The sequence below is a fragment of the Magnusiomyces paraingens genome (assembly GCF_902498895.1).
Source record: "Magnusiomyces paraingens strain CBS 517.90 genome assembly, contig: contig3, whole genome shotgun sequence".
NCBI classification, from domain to species: Eukaryota; Fungi; Ascomycota; class Dipodascomycetes; order Dipodascales; family Dipodascaceae; genus Magnusiomyces; species Magnusiomyces paraingens.
In genome coordinates, this window is record NW_022474069.1 from 4,597,664 (window position 1) to 4,612,823 (window position 15,160).

The 15,160-nt window shown below is 35.6% G+C and overlaps 4 protein-coding genes across 4 annotated transcripts; 1 reads left to right on the forward strand and 3 right to left on the reverse strand.

Annotated features, from left to right (window-relative positions):
* Positions 1-3,099: 3,099 nt before the first annotated feature.
* Positions 3,100-4,245, reverse strand: SAPINGB_P004713 (uncharacterized protein; the record flags this gene model as incomplete). The annotated part of the gene is made up of 1 exon (XM_031999428.1): positions 3,100-4,245. One exon carries the CDS (start codon positions 4,243-4,245, stop codon positions 3,100-3,102), a length of 1,146 nt encoding a protein of 381 aa, XP_031855319.1.
* An 807-nt stretch (positions 4,246-5,052) lies between these two features.
* Positions 5,053-6,249, reverse strand: SAPINGB_P004714 (uncharacterized protein; the record flags this gene model as incomplete). Its single annotated transcript, XM_031999429.1, has 1 exon — positions 5,053-6,249. One exon carries the CDS (start codon positions 6,247-6,249, stop codon positions 5,053-5,055), a length of 1,197 nt encoding a protein of 398 aa, XP_031855320.1.
* A 630-nt stretch (positions 6,250-6,879) lies between these two features.
* On the forward strand, positions 6,880-11,691 carry SAPINGB_P004715 (uncharacterized protein; the record flags this gene model as incomplete). The annotated part of the gene is made up of 1 exon (XM_031999430.1): positions 6,880-11,691. One exon carries the CDS (start codon positions 6,880-6,882, stop codon positions 11,689-11,691), a length of 4,812 nt encoding a protein of 1,603 aa, XP_031855321.1.
* An 822-nt stretch (positions 11,692-12,513) lies between these two features.
* On the reverse strand, positions 12,514-14,025 carry SAPINGB_P004716 (uncharacterized protein; the record flags this gene model as incomplete). Its single annotated transcript, XM_031999431.1, has 1 exon — positions 12,514-14,025. One exon carries the CDS (start codon positions 14,023-14,025, stop codon positions 12,514-12,516), a length of 1,512 nt encoding a protein of 503 aa, XP_031855322.1.
* Positions 14,026-15,160: the final 1,135 nt, after the last annotated feature.

The following is a 15,160-nucleotide window of genomic DNA, read 5'->3' on the forward strand; positions in this document are numbered from 1 at the left end:
AGGTAAGGTAAGACATTGACGCTATTCATTTAAATATCTAACTTTGGTAATTTGCTTTCTAAATTGTATACTATTTTTTTTTAATATGAGTTGTTTTGATCAGTGTGACTTGAATATTCTTACAAAAAAAAAAAAAAAAAACAATGAGAACCAGTTAATTACATCCAAACCCACCCAATCTATTTTAATTTAAATTTATCTTTATTCAAGTTTGTTTGTTCGATTCTTAATGTTCTTCACAATAGATGTGACTTGAAATCACATCTATTGTGAAGAATAATTGGAATTGTTTTGTTTTTATTCAAGGGGATTGGAGGGGGGGGGTGGGGTATACTTTATTTTAGGATAGATATAATCTAAAATTCAAATATAATGATTTTTGTAGTTTAAATTGTTTAGTTCTAAATGCTTAAAAAAAAATTTTCTTTCGCAATTCCCAATTGTTTGTTTGTTTTTATTCAAGGGTTATAGAACTATATAACATCAGCATCTGCGCTATCCTTTTATTGTCTGACTATGTGACTTGCCGGTTTTCATTTGTACCTTTTTAGTACGGGTGGTTTCTGTTCTGTGCGTCTCCGGTAGCCCGGAAGATGGGCCCTGATGCCAGCTTACGAGGAACAGGGAGAACCAGTCTGTCGGTCCCAAAACCTTCCCAACCCATTTCCACTTATCTTCACGGACGCCCATGTATTTCTTAATCTCTTCCGTCAGAGATACGGCCCGCAATCACCTGCAGGCTATTTAGACTGTACGGAAGAGTAGGCATTCCTGTAACCAGGGTAGCCTGAGGTTTTCAGTCTAGGTGTGTACTCCCGTACACATCCTCAGGAAAAGGGGGTATTCTGGGAATCGAACCCAGTATCTTCCGCTTTCGAGCGAACGTGTTATCCTTTACACCATCCAGCCCTTTCCCCCTCGCAATTCCCAAAAAAAACTACAATTTTACCATTTGTTTTAGATTACCTTTTTTATTTTTTAAATAGACATTTTTTTATAAAATCGGGCAATCTGGCCGAGTTGGTCTAAGGCGTAGGATTAAGGTTCCTATCTCTTCGGAGGCGAGGGTTCGAATCCCTCGGTTGTCAAATAACTTTTTTTGTTAATTTTTTGTTTAGCATTTATTTATTTATACACACACCGCTTAAAAAACCTTAAATAAAATTTTGTTTAAATTTCAAAGTTTTTAAGCAGATCCAACTCAACCAAAAAAAAAAATAAATAAATGAATTAATCTCGTCATAAATAACGAAGCCTTTACTTTATTCGGACATTCTTACAAGCCGAAAAAGAAAAAATTTAAAATTTAAAAATAAAAAAATAAACAAAAAATAAAAAATAAAAAAATAAACAAAAAATATAAATTTGTTTTAGGGCCCTTAAAAACCTGTTTTTCGGAACAAAAAAAAAAAAAAAGTTACGTAAGTAACGTATAAACACTGATAGTAAACTACGTAGTATTAGTATTATATATATATTTAAAACCGATTGTGTTTTTTTTTTTTTTTTTTTTTTTTTTTTTTTTTGTAAACTTTGCTATGAGGCTTTTTTTTTTTCACTCTTTTAATTCCTCCTGAATGGTTCAATAAATTTGTTCTTTAGAAAGTACCTATGGTGCTTTTTTCGAAACAATGTTTTCATCCCCGTTAACATTTTGGTATTTTACAGTTACTGTAGAATGAAAAAAAAAAAAAAAAAATTATATAAATATATATAGTTAATGGGATTAGACTAGTCTTTGTTTGATATGGTTATCCCCCTTTGTTTATTAGTTCCTTTATGCAAGACAAAAAAAAAAAAAAAAGAAAAAAAAAATTCCCCTAGTTGTTTTGTGCAGCCAGTGAAAAATTTTGGTCTCATGCTCATGAGAATATCAATACTGGGGGTTTTTTTTTTTTATTATTATCTTTAGTCATAAAGAATATATAGATGAGCTTAAGGTTAGGATTGATGCGCGAACGAGACATTGGATTTCGTTTAAAACAAGTAAAACAAAAAAAGATGAAAAAAAAAAAAAAATTAAACGGTGAGCCATTGAGCTTAAAGACAGATATTTCTTATATTTAATATTTAGTCCACTTATGAATAATCAAAAGTCTTAGCTGGGGTTCTCGGTACTTCGGAATCGATAATGGATCTGAGGATATTAATTGAGACATGACAGGCGTTCAATTTGGTTTTTTTTTTTTTTTATCTTTTTTTAAAAAAAAAGGAGATTGTAAATATGTGTAGAAGAGATAACAGTCATAAAAGACCAAATCCTGATATAGTATTAAGGAGAAAGAATGAAAGGTAATATTAGTGTATATTGTTAAAAACCAATAGATTCAACTAAAGGAAGATATTATTATTATTATTATTTTTTTTTTTGATAACAATTTATATGAATAAGTAAATAAGTCTACATTGAATTCGAGATTGCATTTTGATTCCAATATCAGTTAAAAGGTGATATTTTCAAAAAAAAAAAAAAACAATGATGATGATTGGTATTCTGTACTCATATTTACAATGAAAAATATTTGCATTATTTACTCCACACTCCACACTCCACACATATGAAAATTGTTTTATTTTATTTTATTTATTTTTTTTTTTTTTCAAAGCTGCGTTATTTCGTATAATATCATTATTTCATTTATTTCATATTGTATTGTACCGTTGAGAATTATAAATTGTAATTACACCCGAAAGGAATTTTTTTTTTTTTTTTTTTATTTCTTGGCTCGTATTACTTCCACGTCACTTTATTTTCTTTTTTTTTTAGTTGGTTAAGTTCAATGGATTTTTGTTTTAAAAAAAAAAAAAAAAAAAAAAAAAGTGGACAAAATGATTCTGAATAACTGAAAAAAAAAAATTTTTTTTTATTTAAATGTTTTATCATTTTATATCATAGATAAATTATTCATAATTTTTTTTTTTGGTTTTAATTTATTTATATCGTCAATTTATATATAATTTTCTTTAAAAAAAAAAGCTTTAATCCTTTGTTATTATTATATTATATCCAAAATAGCTAATCTTTTTTTCTCCCATCCCTTCTTTTCGTGTCGTAAAATACAAAAATTCCAGTTTTTTTTTAATTCTTCTATCCTTCATTTATTTGTATAAACTGGGCTTTTCACTAATTGTAGATTCTTTCTTCCCGGAATTTATGTTTCCAGATGAAGGTGACGAACGAGTGGTCTGTTTTCTTTCCAGTTCAATCTTAGCGTACCATGCACCACCTGCCAATGTCAAAAAGATACCAAAGGCATTTGTCATGTTGATTTCAAGATTGAAGAACAAAATAGCCAATACAATGGTCATGACTTGCTTGACATTACCTGCCACAGTCATAGTCAAGGCGTTTGTATTTTTGTTTGCTGTGAAGGATACAACATTAAGACCAAACGCAATCAAACCATTGAGGGCCAGCTTGATGAGCAGTGGTTTATCAATGACAAAGGGGGAGTTCACGGAAATGAGAGGATCAGCAGCTCTGGCAAAAATATTAGACTGATTGGATTTGCCGAGAGCTTCAAGAGCAGCGTAGTAGATGGTTGTGACTTCACCAGTGAAGTAACCGTAGATGACAGTTTGAATAAAAGCCAATGGCGACATACGGTAAAGAAGCTCAAGTGGGCTGAGTTTAAGACGGCCTGTTTGGACTTTATTTGTGACGACTGTCTTAACTGCGGCCAAAAAGGCACCCAGGAGCGTCAGGAAAAATCCAAGAGGCGTAGAGTAGTAATCACCGTAGGTGGAAAAGCCTACACCGGCAACAACCAACAGCAATGAGAGGTATGTAAGAAGGGGGTATGTAGAATGGTAAAAGACAATGTTGAGAGCAATGGCAAAGAGTGGGGTTGTTGCTCTAACAATTTGGTGGAAGGGCACGGTGACCAGTCCAAGTGAGACGTTTGAAATGGCGATATTGATTGTGTAGAGGAATGAGAAGAGCACCAGGACCATATTTTCTGAGGATGTTAAGCGAGAGAGTGTGAAGAACTTGAGTCTGTGTAATACAAAGCATCCAATAGATCCGGCTAGGGCGTGGACTGCAGTCAGTAAGTAAGGGAAGGGGAACTTTCCGAGAACAACCTTGTTGAAGAGAGTCAACACTAAGTTGAAGAAGAAGTAGATTGCAAGCCAAGCATATTGTTTACTGACTGGTAATGGTTGTGCTATATTATCCTTTGGTTTAAATTGGGGAAGGATACCTTGAGATGATGATGATGATGATGATAATGGATTTGAAGACATTTTCTTTTTTTTTTTTTTTTTTTTTTTTTTTCAAGGTTGAAAAGAGTTTCTAGTGTTGATCTTTTAGTGTTGATCTTCTATTAAAAAAAAAAAAAGTATTGGAAGAGAAGCAACGGTTAATAATAATAATAATAATAATAATAAGAAAAAAATAATAAGAAAGAAAGACTTTAAGAAAGAATTTGTGGTGGAAGGAAAAGAATTTGTTTGATAAAACTGAGTAACAAAAGGAAAAGTCTATTCAAGGGGGTGGAGGTTAAAAAATAAAATAAAATAAAATAAAGATTGAGTGTAACGTTTACTGTTATGCTTATATACTTTTATATATTTAATATTTAATATTTAATATTTAATATATATATATAAGTATAAAATAGCCAACAACAGCAACAACAAGTATTACATCACTTTGAGAGGGGAATTTTTTTTTTTTTTTTTTTATAAGGTGGTAGTAGTTACAAATACGTGTTGTTTATTTAACTAAGTGATAATAATAATCACTTGCTTAAGAGAAGAAAATAAAAATAAAAATAAAAATAAATAAAAAAATTACGTAGGCCAGCCAGCTTTTTTTTTTTTTTTTTTTACTAATTTAATTGTGTGTGATTTTCAAACAACTATAACCAAATAAACTACTTCAAAAAAAAAAAAAAAAAAAAAAAAACCTCCTCCAGTAATTGAAACTTTCAGTTATGCCATAATCAATATCATCAATTGATATATAGCAATAAATAACAATAAATAACAATAATCAAAACAAACCATCTTCTACTTCAAATTACTTTAAATTACTTCTAATAATAATAATCAAAACAAAACATCCAGATCAAAATCACCAGCCGCATTCTTTTCTGCAACTCCCCTCTCAGTAACAATCGCATCAATAAGCGCATGCGGCGTAACATCAAATGCTGGGTTCCACACATCAATGCCTGGCGCCGCCACGTGCACCGTGCGGTGTTCACTATCGCTACTCACTTGACCTCCAATAACTTCGGGCCCACGAACTTGCACCAACTCATGCTGAGGTCGCTCCTCAATCACAATGTCTGCACCAGTGGCTGTATTAAGATCAATTGATGTGGTTGGGGCTGCGACAACAAACCGTACTGCGTCACCCTGCTTGTTGAAGTGTTTCGCAAGCACAGCTAACTGATGCGTACCAATCTTGTTTGCAGTGTCGCCATTGCGAGCAACACGATCAGCACCAACAACAATCAACCGCACAGGTGCATGCGATTCTCCTCTAGGGCCTCTTTCACGCTGAGACAATAATGCTGTAGCCATATTGTCTGTAATAAGCGTTGCAGGAATTTGGTCATAAACCAACTCATAAGCAGTCAACCGTGAACCTTGATTATATGGGCGAGTTTCACAAGCATAAGTGTGATCTAAACGTCCACTGGAATAAAGACTGCGAATGATTCCTAATGCAGTACCATACCCAGCAGTGGCCAATGAGCCCGTGTTACAAATGGTCAATGCTGAAAACTTGCTGTCTGAAGAGTCACTAGGCAACAACAGCTGCTTAATGGCCCATTCGGCACCATTCTTACCAATAGCCTTATTATCAGCCACGTCAGCTTCCAGCATGGCTTCCGCGGCCTTAATCACAAGTTCGGCAAGATCTTTACCAGAACCGTTATTTTTGTTCTCATCAACCAAAAGAGTCAAATCCTTAGCAGCTCGCGATAAATTAACAGCAGTAGGTCGGGATTCAACAAGGTACGCAAGTTTCTCCTTAACATAAGTAGCCACTTCTTCTGCATTGGCAGATGTGGGCTCAACAACAAATTTCTTATTAAGCTCCACAGCAAGAGATAAAGCAGCAACAATCGCAATGGCTGGAGCTCCACGTACAGTCATGGAGCGAATGGCATCAAAACCATCCTTTGTGTCTTTAATAGACACATACTCACTAATATGAGGAAGTTTGAGCTGGTCAAGAATCTCCAGAGTGCGATCTCCAGAGTCAAACTTGATGGCTTGAAGAGTCTTAGACATTAGAATTTAAAGATAAATATATTATAATAAACCTTTTGGTTGGTTTGTTTGTTTTTTAGAAGGAAAAAAAAAAGATCAAGTGTATTTTTTTTAAAGAAAATAAGAAAGTAAGAAAGTTAGAAAGAAAAAAAAAATTTATATATATATATATACTTAAATACTTAAACAACTACAACCGATTTGCTCTCCAAAATTGTAAATAAAAAAAAAAATGCAACGACACGTGATTTAAGCACGGCCGCACATTTGGGTCTTCCGTTAGCGCCTTAAAAAAGATTTTTTTTTTTAATGCCACCCACCTCCTCCACCAAAACTTTCTTTGGGATCAGATCACAATATACCTTTTTTTTTTTTTTTTTTCTTAACACTACCACCAAATATTGGATTTTCACATAAAAAAAAAATTATCACCACCACCATCACCACCATCATAACCATCACAAATTCAACTAGCCTATACCATCACAATCACACTGTCTGGCTCTTTATTCATCTCTATCCCTCTTTTAACCTTCAGTTCACCACCAAATGCCTCGAAGGCTTACCTTTCCCTCCCTTGTTTTCTTATGAATTGTCTCCTTTATTGAAATGTTGTTTACCTTCACCCACACTTACGTTTAGTTAGTAGACATGCCTCCAAATCAACAGCGTCCCTCTAGGTCCGCCTTCGCCTCTTTCACAGACATACCAAAAAATCATGTCATTTCATCTCGTCCTCTTTGCGACGCGTTTGCCATCTTTATAATCTTTCTAAGCACGCCCACATTTTTGCGCGTTGTAATCTTTTGCATCTTCATCACTGCACTTTCCCCAGCACCACCATTCCGCTTAAAATCTTTATTAACACCCCTTTCTTTCCTATGGCCCTTCCGCTCAGATAATAGTGCTAATGGATCACCATCCCCTTCCTTTAACTATCCCCAATATTCTTCCTCAGATCACCCACTCGACTCTAAACCATCAAACTCTACTTTTGGCCTTTATTCCTTCTTTAAAACTCTACTTGTTAACTTTATTTTTGCATGTGCAACAATATACCTTGCACCCTTACTCCAAAACCTTGTTGTGGTATTCGCCACAGGTATTGTCTCTTCTCTTCTCGGAGGAGGCTCATACAGCTTTTATAATGCCATTCTTATAACACTCTTTGTGGAGCTTTTTGGCTTTTTCACTTCTCTGATACCTCCGCGGTTTTTCCACATCTTTTGTGCTCTCCGCATATTTCTACCATTCAAATCATGTGTTGACACATCCCTTCCTCGAACCACTTCCCAAGTTCCAACTCCTGTTTTTTACTCTTCTCCTTCTTCTTCTTCTTCTTTTTCTTCTTCTTCTTCTTCTTCCACATCTCAATCTTTCATTTCACAATTAAACCCTTTAAAGCATGAAGCCATTAGCGAACTCCTCAAACCTGCAATGGCCTCAGCCACTGGGGCCCTTAAAATGGCTGCTGCATCTGCTTCCAGCAATAAAGAAGCCCCAATCCATGGTTACCAAATTGAAGTAAATGTGGGAGGTAGCAATGGAGGTGCCGTTGGAGGCTCTGGAGTTAACCCAAGTCTATATCATCCATCAGCTCAATCTTCTTCCAGTACCCCACCGTCTATCAGCACAATTACCTCAATTTTAAATTTCTTTCCAAACTCTATTCGGTTTTTATACGGCTTTGATTGGTACAATGAACTTCCTACCTTGATTTTCCAAATGATGGCTGTCTACGTTATTTGGCTTGGAGTTCAACACTTTCTTCGTCTCAATGAATCGGGTGAAGTCTCAATCTCTTCATATCTTTCTTATTTGTTATCTTACGTCCCATTTTTTCAATCTGATAATTCCACTTCATCTGCATCTGACTCTGACTCTAAATCGGAGTCTCTTGAAATAGTCCCCTTTAATTATGCAACAAATAGTGACAACTGCACTAATAGCAATAACACTAACAGCACTAACAACACTAACAACACTAACAACACTAATAATAATAATAATAACAACAACAACACCAACACCAACACCAACACCAACACCAACACCAACACCAACACCAACACCAACACCAACACCAACACCAACACCAACAACACCAATAACACCAATAACACCAACTCTAATAACAACAATAACACTGGTGCTCCAGGTACCTCTGCTAGTAACTTTTCTTCAATTTATGCCATGAGCGTTATTGAAATCCCAGTGCCCTATTCTGCTTCTTATCGTCAATCAAGTAAAGATGTTAAATCCACAAATGATGCTGGCCCATCTTCTTCGGAGTCACCCTTAAACAGCCCCACTAATATGGAGCAACCTACTACCGCAACTAGTACACCATCTTCCACCGTTTTGGAAGAAAATAACATTGATAGACCTTTTGGCGTTAATACCAATAATAACAGTGGAAATGGCAGTAGCAGTAGCAATAGCAGTATCAGTAACAACAATATAAGCTTCAATAATAAAATCCGAGGCAGAAAGGCCACAACTAGTGCCGGAACCGGCAATGCTAACCCTCCGGATTCTTCATTTATTCCGACTCCTAGCTCGGCCAATTCAATTTCAAAGCGTGTCAATATCGCCCTCAAACGTGCTTCTGCAGTCAAAAATAACCAACCTATATGGTCCACACTGGCGTCTAGTGTAGTTATGGCTGCTCGCCATGAACACATGCCTAATGCTCTTCCATATGCCTGCGATATTCTCCCTGCAGAAACTGCATCTTTATGTTTTGTAACTGGAGGTGCCCAAAAATTTTCTTCCTCAAACGTGGTCGACATACCTGACGATACTGTTGTTAATATCAAGGAAATTAATGAAAGTTTAAAAAACGCAAGGCCTTTAGCACAAAGCTATATTTCAGATGCCCTTGCTGCAGCTCGTGAACATGCAGATGTCTCAACAAATGCACTTTCCCCACCAACTCCAATCTCAACTGACCCTAGTACTTCTGGAACTTTTGTTTCTTACATTTTTGAAAATGTAGTTGGTCTAGTTGTTACCAATGTTATCAATCCCGTTGCACAGCTTTACTCTGTCAAGGTCAATAAGGTTCAATGGTCTCAAACTATTATTAAGCCTATGGTTGTTGATGAAAACAATATGGCTGTTTCCAATGAAACAGATAAAACCCCCAATAGCGTTTTCATTGCAATTCATGGCCTCAGTTCTGGTACTGTTTACGAAATTGAAATATACTATACTCCTCCTAACCCAGAAAAGGAGCCCACTGAAGTCACTTTAAATCACAAAAATGAAATACTTATTGGGCGCAACTCGGTCTGCACGGCTTTTTCGTTTGAAGATCTTCGTGCTCACGCAAAACCTTCCCAAAACTCTTCAGTTCATGGATTCAACCAGGGGGTTAATGATTCCAACGGATCAGGACCCACCAGTGCAGGTAGTACAAATTCTGGTGGTGCCAGCTCTTTAGCATTTGTTGGAAATAATTACTTGTACCACTACACTTCTTCTTTAGGTAGTGGAGGAAGTTCTGGAAATGGTAGTGCTCCTGCATCTGTTGGTAATTCTCTAGGTGAAAGAAGTGCCTCTTCATCTCTTTCCAATAATTCTGAAAACTTGTTGACCAATTTGCCATTTACATTTGCTCCCCAACCATTTCCTTTAAATCCAATCACCACACTGGCCAAATCTTTGAAAAAGAGTCATACAACTTTGATAAATTACCGTAATGCTCAAAAACAGGATCAGCGCCAACATCAAAAACGCGTCGAAGAGCTTAACAAGGATATCAGCACAGCTAAAAATAAAACTGAATCACAAGAAAAATTTAGCCAAAAGTCACAAAAGCGAATCAAGGAGCTTGAAGAACGAATTAAAACTTTGGACAAGTCTATTGATGAGCTCAACCAACAGGCCCTTGAACTGGAAGGCAAAATCCCACTGGTAGAAAAGGATTATAATGAGATGAAAAACCAGTATAATAAAAAGATTCAATTAGCCCGTGAAGTTCGCAAGCAAGAACTTCGCATTGAAAAGGATCTCAGTTTGGAAGAAGACCAGCTTAAGGCTGAGGAAGAAAAAATCCGTGAGAAGAATGAGAAGCAGCGTGCACGTATAGAAAAACTTAAATCTGAAAAGACCAAGCTTAATACCGAAATTGAAGCTGCTGTCAAGGCTCTTTTGGATTTTAGGAAAAATGCTCGTGACTTGAAGCTGAAGCGTCGCAAAGATATTTCTACTGAGTTTTCAAATGCAATTAACAAGATGGAAACTAGTGTCACTGAAACAACAGCAAAAACAGCTGAGCTTTGGAATTATATTCAATCCACAACTTCACAGTTTCAGGAATTTCAAAAACAACAGCAGCAACAGCAACAGCAACAGCAACAGCAACAGCAACAGCAACAGCAACAGCAACAGCAACAGCAACAGCAACAGCAACAGCAGCAACAGCAGCAACAGCAACAACTGCTTCAACCACAAACACTTTCACCTCAGCATTCTCAAACTCAGTCATCACAGCAGTACCAACGACATCAGACTCAAAATTCTTCCACTCTTATGAATTCCCATTCCAGTCTATCACTTAAAGCCACACACAGCGCTTCTTCTAGTTTCTCTCATATTGCACCATTTGGTAATCCTGTACAAAACATTAACTCAGACTATGAGCCTTTGGCTCCACAAGGAAGCACTGGATCTATGGGCACTAATATGATGATGGTTTCTGGTACTAGCAATATTTCAAGCATTCCTATTTCTACCACCAATAGTAACCGATCTACATCAGCTTCGTTTTCTGGTCAAAACAACTACCTGGCAGGATATATTCCTGGAACTATCTCAGGTCCTGTTGTGATTCCTTCGTTACCCAATAGTAATAACGCCATTTCAGGAAACCAAGTACTTTCATCTTCTGCACCAACTTCAAGCTCTGGTATTTTTGGACCAAACGCTAACGCTAACTCTAACGCTAACGCTAACTCTAACGCTAACGCTAACAGTAGCAATGGAACTGGTGCAGGATTCCCCATGCAGTATGTCCCTATGACCAATTCTCCAGCGTTGACTCAAAATTCATTCCCCTCACCACCTCAATCCACTACCACTCCAATGTACCCGGCGACTTCTAACAAAACAACACCTCCAAGTACTTTAACTTCGATTGTTTCTCCCAGTTCGTCAGGTATTAATGGCAGTAACAGTAATTCATTTGCAACATCTCTTACTGCACTTCCTCCTTCTTTGGTTTCTGAACCCGCCTCATTTTCATCCACTATTCCATTCCCGCCAGTGGCTGCTGCCGGAGCTAGCCTTGTGAGCAATCCAGCCGATTTACTTGTGGTGCCAACTCAACAACAACAGAAGTCATTGCTCTACATTAATCGGCAAATTGAGCGGCAAAAGTCTCAAGAATTTGCTGACAAGTATTCTGGCAAAATTAGATCTCAAAGTTTTACTACCAAACCTTCTGATAACTCAAAGTGATTGGGAGAAAAAAAAATTTGAAATGAAACGAAATGAAATGAAATGAAATGATATGAAACGAAATTAAATTTTTTATATTTATTTATATATATAGTTTGTAAAAACAAAAAAATTGATTTGCATAATTATAATATATACTACTTTAAGTTAACTTAATTTGATTTAAAAGTTGCAAAAAAAAAAAAGGCATCTTTATATAAGTGAATTTTTGTTTAAATTTTTATTTTTTAAAAAATAATATTCAATTAAACTCATACACATATCATCATATCATATCAAATCAAATCAAATCAAATCAAATCAAATCAAATCAAATCAAATCAAATCAATTACGAAGGGGGAGGGAGGGGGACGGTTTTATCTTTACAAGAAAAATTAACTAATTAGTTAAAGTTTCTAATATTCTTAAAAGATGATACTAACTACTATTCAGTTATAAGTTTTATTTTTTATTTTTTTTTTAATTAATTAGTATTTTACTTTGACTACCTTTTAACTAAATTTAGTTTAAATGGGTTTATAAAAAAAAATCACATTTTGTTAATATATTGAATTGAATAAATAACCCCCCCCCCCCCCCCCCCCAAGGTTGGGGGGCCCAAAATATATATATTTTATTAACTTAAATTTACTTTTTATTTTTTTTATTTTTTTTTTTTTTTTAGAATTCGGCTTAAAAGTTTAGTGATATATCGACAAAATATTGCTACTCTGTCTCCCCCCACATGAGGGGTAATTTAAATTTCAAGAAAGTTTTTTTTTTTAAAAAAAAAATATAAAAATATAAAAATATAAACAAGAAACAACAATAACCAAAATAAATTACATCTGGTATCTAAAGAGAGGATTCTTAGTCTCCATTTGGGCCAGGACATGTGGATCTTCATCGTAAACTTCAGGATGTTCCTCACAGTACTTTTCCTTCTTCTTGTTGGCCAACTGGTAATAAAGAGCTAGTGCAAGTGCCATAACAGATGAAATGACGGTGACACCAAGGACAACACTGTGGCCAAGTTTGTAACGGGGTTTATCTTGGGCTCTATAGATGAAGGACGCGATGATGCCACCAGCAGAGGCAAAGCCAATCTGGATACCCATGGCGATACCACGGGTATGAGCATTGGGGTAGTTGTTTGCGTTCCAAGAAACAATAGAGGGCCAAGGAGCGTACTGACCTGCAGTGGCGAGGAAAACACCAGCATAAGTGACACCTGAGCGGCTTTGACCAAGAGCAATGCTGAATCCTGGGATAGCGAAAAGAATCATGGGTGCAATGACGAAAATGAAGCGAGACTTGTACTTATCAGAAATGTAAGAAACAGCAATTGTACAGAGACAGGCCCAAATGTAGGGAGGAGCAGACATGAGCTGAGCCTTGGAAGCAGTCCAGCCAAGAGTGTTAATGATAGTGGGGAGGAAGTAAGAGAAGGAGTAGATGGGGACTGTGCAGCCGAGTGAGAGGATAACCATGTACCAAACACGCCAGTGGAAAACACCATCTTTAATGTGCTTCCAGCCCAAACGTTCATTATCAATCTTGTCATTGCCCTTACCAACATCTTGTCTAAGGTACCATTCCCAAAAAACAACTTCATCAGGCTTAAGGAATCGAGCGTGTTGAGGACCATTATAAATGATAAAGTAGCAAGCACAACCAACAACAATAGTGGCGATACCTTCAAGGATGAAGATCCAGGACCAGCCAGCCAGTCCACCAACGCCATCCATTTTCATGATAGCCCAAGCAAGGATACCGGAAAAGGCGCCAGCAATTGTTGCTGAAGAGAAGAAGAGAGCAATGCGGTAGGAAAGTTCCGTACTGCGGTACCAGTTGGAAAGGTAATAAGCGCATCCAGGCATGAGACCAGCTTCGAAAAGACCAAGGAGAATGCGGAGAGCAACAAGATGGTGAGTATTTTTAGCAAAGCCCATGCACATGACACAAATACCCCAGAGGAAGCAAATAAGAGGGAGGAAGATTTTAGGAGACATTTTCTTGAGAAGCATATTGCAGGGAGCTTCGACAGTACAGTAGGTAGCAAAGAAGACGACAAGGACGATGGAGTAGTCATGGGAAGACATATTGAGGTCAGTAGTCATGCCTGCAATTTTAGCATTACCAATATTGCCACGATCGAGGAAACAGAGAAGATAGAGCATTGCACAAGCTGGGATAAGATTGAAATCAATTTTGAGGCGAAGCCTATCGATTCTCTTTTGATCAAAAGATTCAACGATTTGTTGTTCTTCTTCACTAGAGAACTTTTTGTCTGGGGAAGAGACCACTACTTCTTCGTAGTATGCCTCAGGTTTTTTTTCGTATTCAAGACTCATTTTTTTTTGTTAAAAATTAAATGAATAGTTTTATTTGAATGTAAAGTTGATTAAAAATTGGCTGGGGTTATTTGCTAATATAGAAATGAATGAAGCAATGAAGCAATGATGATGATGATGATGATGATGATGATGATAATGCTATAAGAGAGGGTTCTCGCTGTTCAAATAGCTTGGGTGAATCCTACTGAATAGCAAAAGATAGGAGGTGAGTTTTTTTTTTTTTTTTTTTGAAGGAAAAAGGATTGTTGTTGTTAAAGAATAGATAGAAAGAAAGTGATGAAGAAGAAGAAGAAAAAGAAGAATAAAAAAAAAAGTGAATTGGTGGAAAATGTCTGGATATTTATAAGTGAAAAAAAAAAATAAAAACCATGATGTGTATATATATATATGTGTGATGAGGGGTATTTAATATTTTTAGTATTTGTTTTTAGGGTAATGGATTAGAGGGAATGTTAAACAGAAGATTTGGAAAAACAATTTTTTCTTTTTTTTTTTTTTTTTTCCAGCTTAAGGTTTATATTATTGATTAGACCTTTTTTTTTATTTTTATTTTTTTTTATTGTGGTGGTAGTAGTAGTAGTAGTAGTAGTAATAGCTGGGCCTTTAAAAGGTTTAGCCGTGGCGAATATATGTCCTATTTAGGAAAGATGTACGGCTGTAATTTTTTTAAAATTTTAAAGAAACTGCGGGGAAGTGAAAGGACGAGATTTTTGACAATAAAAAAAATTTTTTTTTTTTTAATAATAATTAAATAATAATAATAAAATAATATTAAAATTATAAAGATTAACTGCCAATTAAAATGGCCTCAATTGAAAAAAAAAAAAAATAATTCTACTCTACAAAGTGAAATTTATTATTATTATTATTATTAAAAATAAATTCGGAGGATTTAATTTATCATTCCGTAGTGGAGATATTTTCAATTCAATCAATTTCATTTTAAAACTTTAATTTTGGTGGAGGAAGAAGAAGATGAAAAATTAGATGATGATGATAATGATGATGGTGGTTGATATATTCTTTATTTTGGAGTTTATTTGAAATATACTATTTGTATGGGGATGTTTATTTTATTTTTATTATTATTATTATTAAAATATCTATTACTAACAAGAACATCTTTTATTAA